Source organism: Psammomys obesus, unplaced genomic scaffold (genome assembly GCF_907164565.1).
Source record: "Psammomys obesus unplaced genomic scaffold, mPsaObe1.curated_primary_1811, whole genome shotgun sequence".
NCBI classification, from domain to species: Eukaryota; Metazoa; Chordata; class Mammalia; order Rodentia; family Muridae; genus Psammomys; species Psammomys obesus.
This window is the reverse complement of record NW_026593286.1, coordinates 22965508-22985275: the sequence shown is the minus strand read 5'-3', so window position 1 is coordinate 22985275 and position 19768 is coordinate 22965508. Positions and strand designations below refer to the sequence as shown.

Here is a 19768-nt window from a genome sequence, read left to right as displayed (position 1 = left end):
GGATTAGCTCAAAAATATTGAAATGGAGCACCTATCTATGGGCACAAAGGCAGAAAAATATTCTTTCATTGTAGTGGAAATCTAACTACTATGCTGGTATTATTTATCATACATTGAAGCATGGATATGTACTTAGAATGGATTTAGACAGGTAGCATTAATCTTTTTTTTATGCTGAAAAGTTTGGTTAATATAGAGAAGTTAAGCTCTTCTGATATGACAGACATAGGTTCAAATCTTTTTCACTTCATGAGCTACGTTGCCATAGGCAATTACTTTCTTCCTACACTTTTATAAAGTGAATATCTTCCTTTCAGGATTGAGGTGAATATGATCATTAATATTAATACAGTATTTAATACACAGTTGGGCATTTAAAACAAACACTCCACAAATTTACTGACGAAAAGTTTAAAAACACACACAAAAAATATTTATGCACTTAGTTTTAAAAGCATTTGCTTAGAAACGACTCTTATCTTGGACACTGCAAATACGTATCTGTTACCTCATAGAATGTTTAGCTACTTGTGTGCATTGAGAGTAGATCAAGTGTCATGTCTGTATATTTATTTTTTCTTCACAATTTATTCATTATGTATTCTGATTGAAGCTCCCTCCTTCAACTTCACCAGTCCCATCTTAACTCCTTCTTCCCCTTATCCCTTCCCCTAGTCCACTGTAAGGGGGAGTTCTACACTCTTGACATCTTCCTGTAGCTTGTTAAGTCTCATCAGGACTCCTGGATCCTCTTCCCCCATGGCCTGGCAAGGCTGCATCACCAAGGGTGAGTGATCAGAGAGCAGTCAGCTGAGTTTGATAGAGGCAGTCCCTGATTCCCTCCCAGAGAACCACATGGAGACTGAGCTACCAATTGGCAAAATCTGAGCAGGGGCTCTAGGTCCTCTCCATGCATGGTCCTTGATTGGTGCATCAGTTTCTGAAGGACCCCCTGGGCTTAGTTTTGTTGATCTCCTTGTGGAGTCCAAGTCCTCTCTATGTCCTTCTAATCCCCCCTCTTCCTCCATAAGACTCCCTGTGCTCTATTTATAATTTGGATAGGTAACCAACAAAACAGTGTCCTATACTTTTCACCCTTGATGATAGAGTTTAGTGTAGTGTATCCTTACTACTGAGAAGACGGCATTAGCCAGTGACCAGCCTGGGCAGTGTCTGCTGAGTGATTAATAAAATACGAAGAATTAAAGCAGAAGGGTCTGTGGGAAATAATAAAACAATTCCTGCTAAGAGATTCCAAGCAAGGCAATTCATTGTTGTTTTTGGAGACTAGGCTGGACATGGCCAATTGTTCCTGATAAGCTCTTGAAGTAGATGAGGCTGAGTTGAACACATCATCTACTTACTATTTTCAGGATAATAGTAAAGGTTGAAGGATCTGGTCAAAACTGTTGACCATGTTTTTCACCAAGAGAAAACAAAAACAAAACAATGGCCTCCCCTCAAACCCATCTGACTCTCATATAAATACATGAATCACGTTATATTCATAGGGCCGATGAGAAAACACATTTTTAACAGTTTGTAGACCCAATCAAAGCAAGTAAGTTTTATCCAAGATATAAAATGATAGAAGGTAGAGCTTTCTTTTCTGTAAGGCTTCTTTTAGCTTATCCCCCCCCCCAACAAGAACATCCCGTTTCTCTCATAAAAAATTGGGAGATGTCAAAAAAATATCAAACAACAACAACAACAAAAACAGCAGCCTTGGGTAAATGCAAGTATAAAGTCCTTGTGATTGAATCTCAACCTATGATCCATCAAAGCCTAAGAAACAGTTGCCCGAAACAACATAAATATTGTTTCTTATGGTTCTTAATGTCAAAAGACAAAATGAGTCTTAATCAAGGCAACATCAAGCTTGAAAACCTTCTCGAGGCTTCATGAGATAAGGTTTTCCTTGACTCTTTCAGCTTTTCTAGGCTCCTTTGACCGCTTTTGGGTTGCAGACAGACGTAGCATTACAACATCTGTCTTTATGATAACACTTTCCTTTACAGTAGTCAATTCTCCCTTACAATAAATGACACATATGATCATATTTCTGCCTCATTCTGACCACCTGTGGTAATGGTCACGTCTTTAAGTCGATATCATCTGTGGGCAACCTCTGTCTTTTAAGGTAACATTTATAGGTGGTGAATTACTTGCGTCCATCCCGGAGGGCAATATTCACTCCACAGCAGATGCAAGTTGTAGTGCATTAAGTCTGTGAGTAGAAAAGTTTAAATAAATTATCACAGAGAAGGATCGTGTTTACAACACAATAAGTGTCTGAAAATATCAACCAAGTGCTCTGTGCACAAACTGGGAAAGCAGAATTGCTACAATACACCTGTGAAGTACACTGAGAAGGTGAAACAGGTGTTACCCATAATAGTGTCAATCCTCTTAGTAACTCCAGTCTGTGACCTGGGAATGACCTGGGCATGAAATTTTGGAAGTAGGTGTTGGGAGAAATGAGATGTAGCAGTCTTTAGCTATTAGAAAGTCTTCAAATACTGCCTATAATACTAGTATATTACAGGATACCAACCTGCAGAAACTTAATATTTTACTGAAACGCATAAGTGAATCAATGTTAGTAACATAACATATTCTATATATATGTGTTATTAAATTAATAAGTAACTATCATTAAATATGTCTTGTAATGAGTGGGGTTTTTTCCTGTAAATACAAAATAAAAAATTATTTGGAAGATATTGTTTAAAATTCACTGTTTTTTTTTTTTTTTTGGTTTGTTTGTTTTTGGTTTTGGTTGTCTTACAAAATTGTCCTGAAATGTTTTATTTGAAGTCACACAACTGGAAAATTGTCTACTCTGAGTCCTTTTTGAGGGAGTAAGTAAATTTACACAAGGAGAAATTAATTACGCAGACTATATGATTCTATGTCGATCTGTTTTTAACATTTTTGATGTTGGAAAATTTCTCCAACATTATATATATATATATATATATATATATATATATATATATATATATATATATATATATATGTCAATAATGTGGGAATTTCGCACAATGCATCCTTACGTAGTCACTCCTTATTCCTCCCAGGCACAACCTCCCACACCTGTGCCCTCCCTAATAAAGGAAGAAGGACACACCAAATCCATTTGTTCTTTCCAGATACTGATCTGAACATTGTCAAGCTCCCATTGGCTAGCTCCTTACAGATAACTGAGTCCTCCTCTCCAAACCCCTGCTACAAGAAGCCATCAACTGCAAAATGCTACACTTGAACATCTTTCTCAGAATTTTAAAGGACTCTCTTCAATGACGTCAAGTCTGGAGTGTTCCTTTTCTATGTTTTATTTTATTTTATTGTAGTTTTTTGGTTGGGGAAAAAAAAAAGAGAGGCTGCCGCAGAACCTTTCAATGTCTCTAGTTTTCAATTATGAATCTGCATTCATTGGTTCCATGGCAAAAGAAGACTTTCTGCCCATAAAATTTGGTGGCAAAATGGATCACGAACTTTCACATAGTCTGTGGCAGCAGAATGGAGCATGGACCATCAGCATGGCCTCCAGCAGCACCCCGAACCACAGACATCAAATTCCATACATGAATATTGTATTTACATAATTTCCACTCCCATCTCATCCTCTCTAACTTTTCCAGTGCTCTCTCATTGTCTCTCAGGGTAATAACTTCTTATTTAATTACTGTTACATGTGTATGAACCTGTGTGAACACACAGACACGTTTGCATGTATGAATGAATTATGTAGTATGTATCTTGAATGTACGTATATAATGTGATGAGTCTGTTTCGTATTACTAATATGTGTATTATTTAGAGATGGCCACTTGGGATGGGTAATCTAACAGATGCTCATACCTAGAGAAAATTCTTTCCTTTTCAGCTGCCATTTATTGCTCACAGTTCTTTCACTCTGGATTGAGCCCACGTGAGATGCCTCCCTTCCGAACTGTGATGTCAACTGGTATCACCACAAAGTTCTTATTTAGGTGACCCTATTATTAAGATGAGGTGGGCACACCTCTCTTATACATGTACTTATAGCTATAACACAATATGGAGTGTAATAGGGAAAGAGATAAAGCAGAGTTTCCCAAAGGCTCTCCCACAGACACCTGTCTCGTTATGATGTACTAAGGATGAAGAATTGAGGTCATACAACACAAATGTTTCTGTTATAACCAAAGGGTTTCACTGATAAAATGATACCTAACCTGAATGGCTTAAAGCAATACAAAAGTGTTTCATAAATTTCAAAGTCAGAATCATGTAATATCAAGGTCTTGGACAGTTATTTCCTTCCTTCCTTCCTTCCTTCCTTCCTTCCTTCCTTCCTTCCTTCTTTTTTGCTGTTGTTGGGCAGATCATGACTCTGATCCACCTTCCTGTGGTTCCAGCCATGCTTTGCTTGCATTACTTTACAATTGTATAACTCCAGGTATGTCTGTCTTCTCTCTAAATGGTGTTTCCTCTGTGACTTCTCTTCTAAAGGCAGAAGTCACTGGAATAATGTCTAACCCTACCTATGTAACTTAATTTTAACTTATATTTTGACCATATATTTAATTACTTGAACTCAGATTTCAGACTTGACTGCTCAGTGTTTTCCAGTGTCTTTTGAGGAGTGGGGGAAAAAACTAAGTGCAGAGCTGCACAGAAACAGCTCTAGCAACTGTAGCCCACGCTCCTGCATTTTAATATTCAGCAGCTCTACCTTTGCAGCGCTATATAGCCACTCATGAGGGGTAAGTCAGATTAGAGTATTGTCATTCGAAATGAAAACTGTACCCTGCAGTGATGCTGCCTTTTATCACTGAGAAGTTCTTGATGCCTTCAGACATTTTAGGTTAAAATTTCTTAGAAGAGATCTCATTTTTTAAACTAATCAGCAACAGTAACTGATAATTATCTTTTGAAAGGAACATAGAGAGCATTTGAGTCATTGTTAGTAATTAGACATTGTGCTGTTTCGAATAAAATAAGGAAAAAATTACAAAGAACAGTGTACTGATATTTACTTTGATAATTTAGGAAGGGAGCTCTTAGAAGTATAATTAAGACTTTCTATCTTCTGATTTCTTCAAAGAATATTGTTTACACTGGCTCCTGATTTATGCACCTCGTGGTTCATATCAAGCCTAGTTTAATGAAAAATGCAGTAAAGTTCATTAATTTCTAAGTGAACACAGGCTATCTAGTCCCAAGAACAATTCCTCTAACCTATTAGGCAAAATCTAGTTTGTAAATGCACAGGACAGAGGTGACTTAGCTAAGGAGTATGTAAACTAATGATGGGAATATAGGATTGTTAGGATAGCGGAAAATCTCCTTGCTTAGCTGTAGTGTCTAAAACTATAATTTTAAATAATTATTCATCACAAACGAGGTCCAAAGTTCATATTCTGTAGCATACAGAAAACTGGAAATGAGAATGGCCTTAATATCAAGTGCACAAGTTTTGTTTTGTTTTTGTTTTTTGTTTTTTTTTTTAAATAGGAAACTGAAATTCCTTATGATTTCCTAGAAAGTAAAATATTTATTCTCTAGTTGCTATTGTCATGGTTACCAGTGAAAACCAAATAGGAGGGTGCACAAAGAAAATGTTTCTTCTGACCCTGTCTCTGTCATATGCCTGCCTTCCTTCCTTTTCCAGCTCATTCTGGATTAAATACAGGACACACGGTGGGTGACTCAGAGTAAAAGGGAATCACGTAAGTCATCCAAGGAGTTTAGTGATTACCAAGTAATTATAGTTATGCAGTTTCTTTTGGTAGATGCATTCTCAGTGAAATAGTGTTCCTATTAATAAATGCCAGGAACATGAAGACATAGATAAATGTAAAATTGTCTACAGCTTCACCTTTGTATCTGTGTAGTTATGGCTTATGTGTCGGTAGATGTAATAAATCTAAGATCAAAATACAAACAGCTGCATTTATCTTGAACAGCAACGGATGTTTCATGGTTGTTGTCACCTATTACAATACTGTAGCACATAATTTCAAAGTGTTTACATTGAATTAATTATTGCAAGTAACATAGATGTAATTCATAGCACAGTGAAGAATATGCATAGATTGTATTTAAAAAAAATAGATACCATTTTAGAATTGTTCTGCACTTCTAGAACTGACGCCAAGCACAGCAAGGAATAGCTGCATTTCTTTAGTATTTTAGGCAAAAACCAACTCCTCCACCAAAACCAACCAAACAGCAACCACAAAGCACAACATTACTACACATTTTTCTTCTGAAGCATTGCCCAAGCTTTATCTGTTGTATATTTTTAAAAGTACTTTGTTACTCACCATCATTTCAATCCATCACATGTCCCCAGCTCCTGTGGATTACATATATCTCCTCCTCAACTTCTCTTCCCTCACTCCTTGCTCCTCATTCATCACTTTATCCCAGCCCCCAACCCCTGCAGGCATTCCTGGGACACCACAGCCACTTCAATAAGGGAAACAAGTAGCCTGAGTACAGATCTTCGCATCTCTCTCTCCTTGCCTCTAAAATCAACCCTCAAGTCTCATCAGCAGCAGAGACTCTGCTCATTCTGTGACCACATTCCCAAGGGACTAGACAGATCCTGGTAGAACATCTTGCTCTCCTCCCTTCCTTAAGGCCCCTTCATCTCCTCCTAGCCCATCCACATTCCTAAGTGTCAACTCCCAACACCTAGGCATACATCTCACCAGGAAACCCCATTAACAACACCTACTAGAATGCCAGAAAAGTTCCCTACCTGGCAGCATGCAGTTGCCATACTCTCCTAAGAACCAGAAAGGGCAACAGAAAATAAGGAAGAAAACGCCCACTCAACAAACACAAGACCAAATAACAGCATCTGGAAGTTAAATTTTTTCCAAACCCAGCCACCCCTGCACCATTGTAAAAACATAGTAAATAATAGTCAGGACAAAATGCTTCCATTAGAGCTCAGCAACTTCATTGCACTAGACCTTGAGCATTTCAAGACAGCTGAAGCATAAGAAATAGACTTCAATAGACTTTATTGATATGGTAGAGGTCCTTCAAAGGCAATAAATAAATCCATTAGAGAAATCCAGGAAAAACACAAAGAGTAAAAGGAAATGAATAGAAGAGATCAAGACCTTAAAATGGAAATAAAATCAATAAATGGAGGGAAAAACAAAAACAAAAAATTAGAAACTTGAACAGGAACCAAAGAGGCAAGCCTCACAAACAGAATAGCAAAAATATGGAAGGTAGAATCTTAGGAATGGAAGATAAAAGGAGAAATGAATACCTCACTCAAATGAAAAGGTAAATCTAAAAATTTTCTGGTGCAAAACAACCAGGAAATCTGGGACACTGAGAGAAGATCAAACACAAGATTAATAGGAATAAAGAAGTATAAGAAATCCAAAAGAGTGGCTCAGAAAATATTTTCAACAAAATTGTAGGAGAAAATTTTTCTAACCTAAGGAATAAGATTCCTCTAAAGGTAAAAGAAGCATACAAAACACCAAATAAAATAGATCAGAAAAGAAATTCCCCTCAGCACATAATAATCAAAACATTAAGCATATAGAGCGAAGAAAGAATATTAAAAGCGGCTGAAAAAAGATATCAAGTAGCATGTAAAGGCTTGTCTTCCTCATCACTGGCATGTTTATTTATCCCACTGCTAAAGCCTTTCTTCACTGGTGCTAGATGCCACTTTTTCAGGATTCCAGTGTTTACAGAAGACCAGGTGAGACATTCAGTCTCATGAACCAGATAAATATAAGAGTCCTGCCTTTTCCAGTGGAGGACAACGATTGTGGAACTGGCTGGACCGCAGAATATAATTCATTGTAATAAAATCCCCTTCAATATATGTAGAGTCATTCTATTAATTCTCTTGCTCTAGAGAACCCTGGCTAATACACCTATTCTATGACTTTAATCTACAAGAATATGAACTGAACAAACCTGTTTACATTATAAAGTATCCACCTTTAGTCTTTTTTATCAATGTATGTATGTATGTATGTATGTATGTATTTATCTATCTATCTATCTATTGCTGTAGTAACACAAAATATGGACTAAGCAAATGTGATCACTGGCATTTGAAACCATGGGTGCCCTTGCTATAAGGAGTGGTGAGAAGTGCTGCTATTACACAGTGTTTAGTAGAGGGACTTTTTGAGATGATAGCGGAATGTGTAAGAAACTATTTCTGTGCATTATCTACACAAAAATAATTGTACTTGTGACTAGGATAAAGAAATAATTTCATGATGTAAACTGCTTCAATGCTTAGACTAACTATCGTCAGCAACAATATTACAAATACAAAAAGTAGAAAATAATTTCTTATATTACTGTGGATCTTCAAAAGATTAAGGTAGACATCCACACACCAGCACAGAGGATACTGATAACACACAGACACAAACATGGTAAGTTATAGTACAGTATCCCATCATACATTAAGGCACGTTAACACATACGTATGTTATATACACTGTGCTAACTAATTTATGTCAGCTTGATACAAGCTATAGACATCTGAGATGAGGGAACCTCAGTTAAGATAATGCCTTCAGAAGTTGGAGCTGTAAGCAAACAAGCCTATCTAAAATAGTGTTTAAAATAGTAATTGACGACAGAGTTCCCTGTCCATCGTGAGTGGTGCCTCCCTGGGACAGTAGACATGGGCTCTATTGGAAAGTGGGCTAAGCAAGCTATAAGGAACACACCAGTAACCAACACTCCTCTGTGGCTTATTCTGGATATGAAAACCAAATAAACACTTTCCTCTTCAAGTTGCTGTTGGTCTTGGTGTTTTATCAAAGAAAGAGAAACCCCAACTAAGCAAAAATCAAAACAACAACAAGAAACAAAACAAAAACTATTCTCTATCAGTGCCTTGCATATTTAATAATAAAAGATGTAAGGTTGTAATTTAGAAAAGATGTTTCCAGTCTGATAAACCAATCATGAAATTTTGCCTAAATATATCTAAATACACATGTATAGTCATTTTTAAGACATGGGAATGTGTGAGCTCAAATATAACCTCGGCTTGGAGGGTTGGTATAATATTTATCTCTACGCTGATTATAGATAAGAATTTCTTTGTGTCTTTTAAGAAACTTCAAAAGGCTTACAGACAGTCCACAAGAGCCTCTCCCACGTAGAAATGTCATTTGTGAGGACCATCACCACTGGGAGAAGGAAGCAGAAAGTGATACAGTCTTTCATGTTCCACAGTTGTTCCTCAGTTGCATTCTCTTCAAACCATCATGCCTGCTTTGGAATTCTTGATTGAAAAGGGGAAGTTTGCTCAAGCCACTGTCACCCTTTTTGGATGAGGCGAGTTGAGGTTTTCATCCTCTTGTCTTTTTAAAAATCATTTTGAGCTTGTCATCTGTTTAAGGTAATGTGTTTTAAGTCGACAGTCATCCCAGATTTAGACCCAAGGGCTTACGGTGACTATGTGGGAGCAGTCGTTGAGCATGGATCTAGAAGCATGTATGTGTAGTATGCATGTCTCTGAGTATGTGATGACAGTTCCTATGGATATGGGCATGAACGCTGTCTCTGTCCGCACTTCTCTGTTGTAGCAAATATATGTATACATACACCCATAAAGATCCTGTACATGTACAGACACAAAGAATAGACATTTAAGATACAGTTCCTTCAAAAGTAGGGGAATACTTGGACTTCTCAGTTGTAGAACATACTGAGGGCTTTAATCACAGGGCTTCCCCACACGTGGACTCACTGTAAACACCAGCAGAGTAAATTCTGAGGTCATGTTCACAGCGGTCCCATATTTCAGGATAATGTATACATGTGATATTTCTGCAGACGCCATGTTTGAGAGTAAAGTACAAATTTTGATAAATAAGATTTAATGTAAAAAAAAAAGCATTTATTTGAATGTGCTAGAGATAAAAACTGATATTGTTGTTTGGCATTGTGCCATGACAAAATTTTTTTTTTTAACTGTACCCTTTCTTCCACAAACTAAAAAATCAATAAGTGTAAGGGAAGCAATACATTTATGGCTCAAAAAGAGTCAAACAGTGTAATGTGAAATGTGCACCATACTGAAAACTTGAAAGCTTAGATGTTCAGTGAATTACCAACATTACTTTCTTGTGATGTGCTTCCTTTTGCTTTTGTAAGTCTTTGAAGGATAGAAAAAGAGTGTACAATTTATTTCAAACTTTGCTTTATTACATATTCATTTTTCTTGTATTTGCTTTTATGTGTTCAGCTATAAAAATTATAGAGAAAACATGAATGTTTTCAGGAATTTCAAATTCACTCTGTCAAAGAACACAGGTTATATCTGATTTTTTCATATTTTCCAATATGTTATTACCAAACAATTATTTATGAGAGGTGGTAAAATGGCTTCACTTTGAATGAATGAAATGAAAGACACAGACTGTAGCTATACATTAGATAATCGTTTGCAAACTTGTATTAAAGACTCTATTTTTAGTCCCGTAAATCTTCTGCTGTGTGGCATGGACACACACACACACACACACGTGCGCGCGCGCGTGCAGAGAAGAGTTTCCAGTAAGACAGAAAGCAAAAGCACAATTATCAGTCAAGAATCAACAGTGAGGAAAACAAAGTAAAATAATCCAGTGTGCACAGAAGTGAGAGTCATGCAAGACAGCCTTGCATGGATCGATACACAATTAGATCTGTTTCCTGATTTCATGTGGCAAAGCACGATGTGTAGAAGCGGCCGTTCACCTATAGCCAGAACTTGCTCCTCCTATACATTTCTCCTTTTTCCAAAAAATATCTTTGAGGGACAAAAGCAGCCAAAGTATAAGCGTATTTCTCATAAGTTCTGCATTATAAGAGCTGCCAGCTAAGATGTTTTAGACTATTGCTGAAACCAGATGGAGATATGAACTTAATCCCCCAACCACTCCATCCTGTACATGTAAATTAGATGGGCCTCCTAAGACTTTAATTTGAACACGTCCCCTGATCTTTATCTGTTCTCACGAACGAATGGGCTTCTTCATTATTTATGTATACTCTATTGATTGTTCTGAAGGTGAGGTGAAATAAGTAAGACACCATCCTGGGAATATACCTTTTATAAAGACCCAACTTTTCTCACGACAACTCCAATAAAACATTTGAAAGTAAGTTCTTTCAATCCCTAGTCTTTGCATGTAATAGTAATCATAAATAAGTCAGCTATAGGAATAGGATTGGTTCAGGAGGTATAAGAAAATAGACCTCACCAGAGACACGGGAAAGATTTAGGTATGAGTCACTGGGGCATGTATTAATTGGGAATCATGTACAAGTCTGCGTATGAAAACTTTCCTTTATTTAACAATGAAGTGATGAAATGGAGCAAAAGGATCAAAAAAAAAGATTGAAAATCAGAAAATTATATATATATATATATATATATATATATATATAAAAATGTGTATATATATATATATATATATATATATATATATATATATACATTTATACAATTAACTTTTTTCTAAACCAGCAGACTTCTGGACTGCATTTCCCCACTTCCCAAAACATATTTTGGACTTCTTATGTCCCCAAATAGCATAGCAAGAACCATAGAATTACCAGTGAAGCTCATTAAGCTTTTTTAATGCCCAGTTTCTATCAGATCTATGGAATCTAAATCTCCAGATGAGGTTTCCTGACATTGGCCAGGATGTGAAGACAGACAATATGCTATAAACATTACCATCCCTGACTACTTTATGCCACTTTTTTTTTTTTTTGGATAATTATACTACTTCTCTATTATCCGCTGCTTGTTTAAAGGGAAGAGATTCTAAGTTATGGGTAGAGTACTTACTACAGTTCTCAGCTCTTCTGTTATCTCGGATCACTATTCTCTGGTTAATGGTGCTGAAGAGCGTCGTCCAGTTAATGGTATGATAATAACACAGGTTGCTGTTGTCAGTAATGTAGATGTTGCCTGCACTGATTTCCTTCAGTGACTGGAACTGCAGGGAAGTGATGCCTTGTTGTTTGAGAATAAGCAACGAGAGACCACTGCAAAGGAGAGAGAGGCAAATGGAAAATGAATAATTCATGAAATATACTGCAAAGTTCAATAAGTACATAGCATCCCACAACAGAAATAAAAATGATGGACCATAAACAGAATAAACAAATCTGTGCTCAGACTAATCATTCTATCTTTGCATACTATATATAAAATAATTGTTTAATTTCCTAAAGAGCAATGCCCATTACTTATAATTGTTAACACTGACCATATATATTTACCACTGAAATACTACTTACTGACTTCTCTTCTTAGCTTAAATTTTGTGTTCCTCAAAAATAAAGTCTTAAAAAAGGAATAAATATTATAAATATGATACATATTCAGAATATGTATCATATTTATATTATTATATATTATATAATTATATCATATTTATATTTATAATATGATACATATTTATAATACCTACTATAACACATTAATTTTATTATGACTATGTAAAACAGTCTTTTTAGGGTAAATGTTACATTTAGGGTAAATGTAGCTTTCCAGGATTTAATTTATGTATATCAGAAATAAAAAACTGCACCAGTTGTAGAATATAATTAAATGGTTAAGAAATGCTAAGACTGAAAAAATGTTTAAAATAAATAATAAATTTTAATAAAGTTTGAAATAAAGTTCAGATATCTGGGAAAAATTCTAAAAATTAATCAACTCAAGACAAAATAATGGTCTTTCAAAGATTCCTTTTCTAGCAACACAGTCAGCATTTTGTGGTCTCTTTTTTGGGGTATTATTTTATTTGATTTAAATTACACTTTCCATTTTCCAGTATCTCATTCAACTTAAGGACATTAATCTTTCTTTCGTAGATACGAGCTTTATTTTTTACTAACAATTTTAAATACACTTTGCTTTGAATTTAGAACTGTTCTTAGAAACATAAGATGTTAAATCATGAATATGAACATGTAATTCTTTTTTTTCCTTCCTTTTTACACACCTTGAATTGTTGACTACTCTATCCTAATAATGCCTTAGTAATTACTATTTTATTCAACAGATAGTAAAACTTCTTTGCATATAGCACTTGGATGAATTTACATCCTAATTATCCTTTTTATTAAGTTATTTTACTTTTACTCTTTAAGTGACATGTTTATGGTTTCACATTGGCATTTTCATACACATAAAGTTTTATATTTTTCCTCATTTTGTTTTCTTTTATTTTGCCTCCACACTCACTGGTCTATCTCTCTTTTTTTTTTTTTAATGGTTTATTTTCACGTCTTGTCATGACATATCTACCTATTATCATCTCTCTCTCTCTCTCTCTCTGTTTCTCTATTTTTCTATTTATGTTTATACTCCGTATTACAGAAAATATATGTTTGCCTTCTGGAGTACAGTTTATTTTCTTTTACCTAATCCCTGGTACCATGGATTTCCTACAAATGACATGAGGATTATTTGTTCAGATGGTAGAGTTCTACTTCAGTGTGTGTGTGTGTGTGTGTGGTCTTGACACAATTTATACATTTGTTTTATTATTTGTTTTAGAGAATTTCATACATAAGCACCATATTTACATATTTTTCACTCCAACCTTCACACTCTTAATTTCTTGATGTCTCCCATACCCTATCAAAGTATGAAATTTTTTTAATTATTATTATTTATGTACTATATATATATATACACATATGTATATATATATATATATATATATATATATATATATATATATAATCTTCCTAGGCTTTTTAGTGCTGTTCATATGCATGTGTTTTTGTTTAACCATGTGGAACTCCGTAAGCTATCAGTGGCTCATCTCTGGAGACTTATTCTTCCTCTCTCACTAGCCATTAATTGTCTAGAATTGGTGTCCTGTCAGATGTACTCTATCCACACTGGGAAGTCAAACAATAGTGTCATTATATACGTTTTATTTAGCCATCCATTTATTGACAGGTGAAGCAATTCCTCAGCTTGGCTGTTGTGAGTAGTGTTGCGATAAATATAGATATGAAGGCATTTCTGTTTGATGCTAATTTGGGGTATATACTTGAGAAGTGTATAGCTTGATTATACAGTGGTACTATTCTGATGGTAGTGAAACCCTTAAAATAATTTCTCTTATTCATATTCTATTATACATTTCCACTAACTGTGTTCTCCTGCACCCTTTTTAGCATTTGTTATCTTTTGCTTTCTCAACGACCTGTACTCTGACCGAAGTGATGGCACTGTCATTTTTTTCTCGTTTTCATTTTTTAGATAAGGATGTTGAACATCCTCCCCTTCCTCCGCCCCAGCAGCAAACAGCCTTTATCAAGAGTCTCAGAATAAGCAGACTGCAGCCTGAGGCCCGTAGATACAGCTCTGAGAAACGTGGCAGGTTTTCTGGGCTGGGAGGGAGCACAGAGTTCTGTGCCGGGTCCTCAGCAGCGCTGGGGTATGTGTTGGAGTGGGCCAAGAGGCCAGAGGTCATGAGGAAACCTCCGGTTGGCTATGGGTTTGAACTGTGCTGTGTTGAGGAATCACATTTCACATGAGCAAACTGCAGCATGGCCTCTTCTCCACAGGAGCCTCCTGCCGGGGTGAGGGCAGTGACTTTGAGCACGGGTGGGTCACCAGTTGTGCTGAAGGCACGGTCAGGCTGATAGGTCTTAGAGTGAACACACAGGCCAGGCTCAAGGCCGGTGAAGCTTTGCAGCTTTCAGATCTGCTAGCTTGTGATGGGCCTTGTCCTGGGCGAGGGCCCACCCCAGGGCTGTCTTCCTCTGAGGGCCGCAGCCAGAGCTTACTTAGCACCCGTCTGCCTGTCCTCATCCGCTAGAGGTTCTGGACTGGTAAGTGTCGGCTGTGGCCGCAGGATGACCTCTTGGGCATGCTCCTTGGATACAGGTGTTGAGACAAACGAGCCGGACACATTGCAGGCTGGCAATCCAGGAGCAGGATAGCCACCTCACTGAACCCATTAGCAGTGGCGATGTGCAGCAGAATGGTCCAAAGCATCATTGAGGTTGGCCCCAGCAAGCAACGGGTTCTGGAGCTCATTCAGCGGGCACAGCTCTGGGACTGCTTGGGCCTCTTCAATGTTGTCCTGGGTGATACCGTGATGGGCCATGGCAGTCTCCAGGCAATCCGGTGTCTGCTCATCCTCACACGGGTGGTAGGGCATGTTCCCACCGGTCTTGACTGCCGGGAGATCTGCGCCACGTGAAAAGAGGAGTTCCAGCAGAGGCAGATGACCACAGGTAGCTGCAGCATGCACAGGTGTCCAGCACGCGCCGTCTCGAGCGTGGACGTCAGGCCCAGCCTCCAGGAGCTGCTGTGACATCTCTCGGAAGTCATCAGTGTGGTACTGGGGCGGTGCAATCAGGCCATCTGCATTGGCCAGGTTGGAGTTAACCCTGCTGATAAGGAACTGGCAGACTTCCTCCAAGTCATTTGGGTCAGCAGCCTCTAGAAGAGCAAGGCTGGGAGAGAAGAGGACATGCTTCCGAGGCCTGAGGCCAGCCACCTCCTTCCATGATTGCTCCCCATGGCCCTTCTTGCAATGGGTTTCCTTCTCAGCCTCATGCTGGGCACGTCTCTTTTGGGCATGCTTTAGCCGCTCCTGAGTGTTCAGCCTGCCTACTCTGGACATCTCTGCCAGCAGATCCAGGTGCTCAACCGTGATGGTGGATGTCTGCCCACAGGGCTGTTTAAGGTACCACGATTTGGGGATCCAGGACAGGCCTGAAGGGTGGGGCAGCTGGCTGGAGTGGCACCTTTGAGGGTATCCCCTTCCTACGACTTGGTGCCTTCCTTCTTTGGCAAGGCTGAGGTGGGAGCCCTGGCAGGGAGGACAGTGGAAGGAGTGTATTGGAGACAGGAGATGGGGGTGGGGGAAGGGAGGTTGCCTGGAGGTGTCCCCCAGGCAGGACTGACACCTCAACTGTTCCGCTGGCACCTTGCCTCCCTCTGAGAGTCAGGGTCCACTACCCGCGGGAAGTAGATCTAGGACCTGGCAGGCCTCAGTCCAGAGTCTGAAGCTAATTACCCAGATAACAAAGTTCCAGGTTCCTGGCACCTTGCCTAGGAGAATGGAGGGCAGGGCCAATCAGCAGCAAGCCCTGGGAAGCCCCTGGGAACCTCTGCTCTTCTTCCATGCTGGCTGCCCTCACTCCTGTGGCTGGTTTTCCAGTCAGCACAGCTAGGTCTAACAAGCTATGCCAGCAAAGGTCAGGGAGTATGATCAGTCCTGGGTTGTAGCTTCCAGCATCCAAAGGTAACAGTCTCTAGGCAGCTAGGAGGCAGGAGGCCTGTCAATATTTTCTCAGGGGAACCTCCTCTTTGATCTGTCACACACACCAGGAGACCCACTAGCTGCTCCCTGGACCGGGCCCAGCGCTGCTCCAGGCTCCGCGAGGTGACATCCTTTTTTTTTTTTTTTTTTTTTTTTCACGCATTTATTGACTATTGCACTACTTTTCAAAACTTAGAGCTGTATCTGTTTTTTGTTTGCTTGTTCAGTTTGTTTTTTTTTTTAATAGTAAACTTTAACCTACACAACTTTAAAGAAATCTTCAAAAAAGTAGTGACTTTTTAAAGGCTCATCTTATCATGTATATTTTATATAAGATATTTAATATACTGACATTAATATTTGCTGACAATATAATTCCGACCTCTCCGTTTATTATTCAAAACTAAAGATAAGGAGCCTATTCCAGTAATATCAACATAGGATGTATCTCACAAACAGTGGCATCAGACATAAAACTGAAGCCTCTGGGTTCGAAAGCATTTTTTTCCCACACAATCAAGTCATTACCGAGTCTTCTTAATCTGTCTTTTTTATAACATAAATTAAAAGTAAGGCTCAATTTTAGAGGTCATATCACACACCTCATACCTGAAAAATATTAATACTATCCCACGCAAAAACTACGAATTCTATGCGTTTCAGGTCATATCAGGGATTACTTTGAAATTAATCAGTGAATGAGTAAGACTGACGATTTGATATTAAAGTACTTGTGATATTCTTCCTTGTATTTGCGCAGTGGACAGCACGGAACACCTACCTGTAGAGGACTCTTCCTCCAATGGTGACAAGGTTAGAGAAAACACTGAAATCTGTCATATTTGGGGGCCAGGATTGTATGTTTAGGAAACCTAGAGGGAGTAAGAAAGTAAAATATTTCATGATACTATTTTTCCATGGCAAAGTTAATTATTATCCAAACATGATATATTAAAAGGTGGGAAGTAAGAAAAAGACAACTATTTTTGAAATTTGAAATGACAACTATTTTTGAAATTTCCATCGTGTTTATTCTTTTAAAATTAAATATCATTCTATGAGTATCTGGAGTAAACAGTAAGTTAATAATTGATATCCAAGTGTAGCACCAGGAATCCTACTTCTAAGACTCATTGAATCATGAAAGTATACCTATGAAATATTGAAATAAATTACTTTATTGTGGTGGACACGTATACATAGAATTTTTATCCAATTAATGATAAAAATAAAGTTGTTTCAGTGAATTCCTTCACCACTTATTTACGTACTATGTCATCTGAATCTACCTAGAGATCTAAGATATTTGTTTCAGCCCTAACTATACTCATCAGGTTTTATTTTCTCTGCTGTTAAATCCCAGTCTTATCCATATTTATGAAGCCATAGAGTTAGCACGAAAATTTTAAAAATAGTAAATGTTCAAAAATATCATGTTAAATGAGTGCTGTTTTCCACGCTAAACTGTAATTCTTATTTGAAAGTCAATTGCAAAACAAGTGTCCAAGAGTCATCTATGTTTCCATATTTGAAAACATAATAACAACAATATTTCAAAGTTTATTTCTGTAATTCTATTGGCTTCAAAATGCAAAAGCTAAAGAGTGTTCAAAATCATGTGAGTTTTTACAAACTAGAATCCCTCTAAAAAAGTTATGGTTATTATAAATATCATGTAACTATTTCAAGGAAACATCATGTCATATAGCTTATGACTATATAAATTATAGTCATTATATATACATATATATATATATGTATATATATATATTAGTAAGAGTACCTGTTATTTCTCTGACTGTCCGAAAGACATTCAGTTTCTCTGGGTCTATGGCATCAATTGCATTGTAAGGGTCCCTAGAAAATCAAGAAGAGATGCAGCCAAATTTAAACTGATTATTTTATAACACAGAAAATATTTGCTTTCATATAAGTAATACATATTATTTTAAAAATAACAAATTTCTCAATATAAAACATAAAATTTGAGTACTTCTAAAGTACCATTTCCCTATTAAAATGCTTTGAAATTCATGTCTGATATTTTCTAGAGTTCTCATTTTAAAAAAGCTGATAGATTATTTTCAGTTTTCATCTTACAAAAATATTTTAGGTAAATATTAGCCAAGCAAGATAATTACACACTTGACTAGTAAGCCCCAAACTGTACAAAACTATCTCAGTAATTAAAGTAATACTTTCAGTAATTTGAAGGACATACCCCATTTATTAAATGCTTTATTACTTTAAAAGGCTCTATGCGATGTCTGTAGATTTCATATCTTCATGGAAACGAGAAATTCTATGCTCTTTTTACCCTTCTGTGCAATCTAGGAAGAATGAATTTGGGCTTTTGTAGAATTGTACAACAATTCAAAGAGTTTAATTCTTCCTGTGAACATGTATCCTTTGTAACCATTTGTGAGAACTTTGTTTTGTGTAGGGCAAACACTAGAAAACAGTAATTTCTTTGAATACAATCTTAATATGGTTATCAACCAAGATAATTTGTAATATCCCAACAACCCAAGAGGTATGTGTCATAGCTGCTGGAAGTAGAGTCCACACTGGCTGAAAGAAGCGTCTTCGAAAGATCACTACTTTCAGCAACTGTGAATTCCAGGTTACCGGAAACTAGCTTTCTGAACTCACTTCATCAGCATCTCACCCCACACTCTGGACCAGCTCATCCTTTTAAAAAAGGCCCTACTTGATTAAATCACATTTCAAACCAAGACATGCAATCAATACAGTACAGTGCTAGTTCAATGTATATTGTTGTAGAAAGCTCTGACACTAGATATTCACAGAGACTGAGAAGCTACAAGCACGTTTTCCCCCCATGACTCAAATCATGAATATCCACAGTAATGGGGTTAGCACAGGTCATGACTGAAAAATTTTAGGTAGCAAGGAATGAAAGGGATTCGGGGTTCCTAACATTAACTCAAATAAACCACAGAAATTTTGTATACTTCATTTCAGAGATTCAAGATTCCCTTAAAATAAGTGGACAGAATTCTCCTTTTCAACTTCAGAGCACTTCTAGGCAGTTCTATCATAAAAAGCCACTGGAGATCTACAGTACCTTAAAATTTATTTTCTACCTAAACATAGAACCATGCAAGAGAAGATTATAATTCCCATGTCTGTGGGGATCCAAAACAACTTTCAGCACAGAAAGGAAGAAAATAATAATAATTCCCTTGAAAGAAAGGTATCTTATGAAAGCTAGGTGTGACTTCTATCGGCGATTACGGTGACCTGTATGGAAAAACATCCCTTTTCTGTGACACAATGCCAACCTGTTTATGAGCACCTTGTCTCTGTAAGAACATGTACATGAAGAATGTCAAGACAAAGAATTTGAAGACTACTCCTCTTGACAAACCTAGACACTTTGCATACCTGTACTGTTCATTCTTATTTATTTATTTATTTATTTATTTATTTATTTATTTATTTATTTA

General features: G+C 37.2%; 1 protein-coding gene across 3 annotated transcripts in view; it reads right to left on the bottom strand.

Moving 5' to 3' along the window:
• The window catches only part of Erbb4 (erb-b2 receptor tyrosine kinase 4), a 1095063-nt gene that overhangs the window by 283627 nt on the left and 791668 nt on the right, over nt 1-19768 (bottom strand). For all 3 annotated transcript variants that reach the window (XM_055616306.1, XM_055616307.1, XM_055616305.1), the window contains exons 10-12: nt 18082-18155; nt 17080-17170; nt 11843-12042 (exon numbers count right to left, since the gene is read on the bottom strand). In XM_055616306.1, the coding sequence (XP_055472281.1) occupies nt 11843-12042; nt 17080-17170; nt 18082-18155 (365 nt within the window). The remainder of the gene's footprint in view (nt 1-11842; nt 12043-17079; nt 17171-18081; nt 18156-19768) is intronic.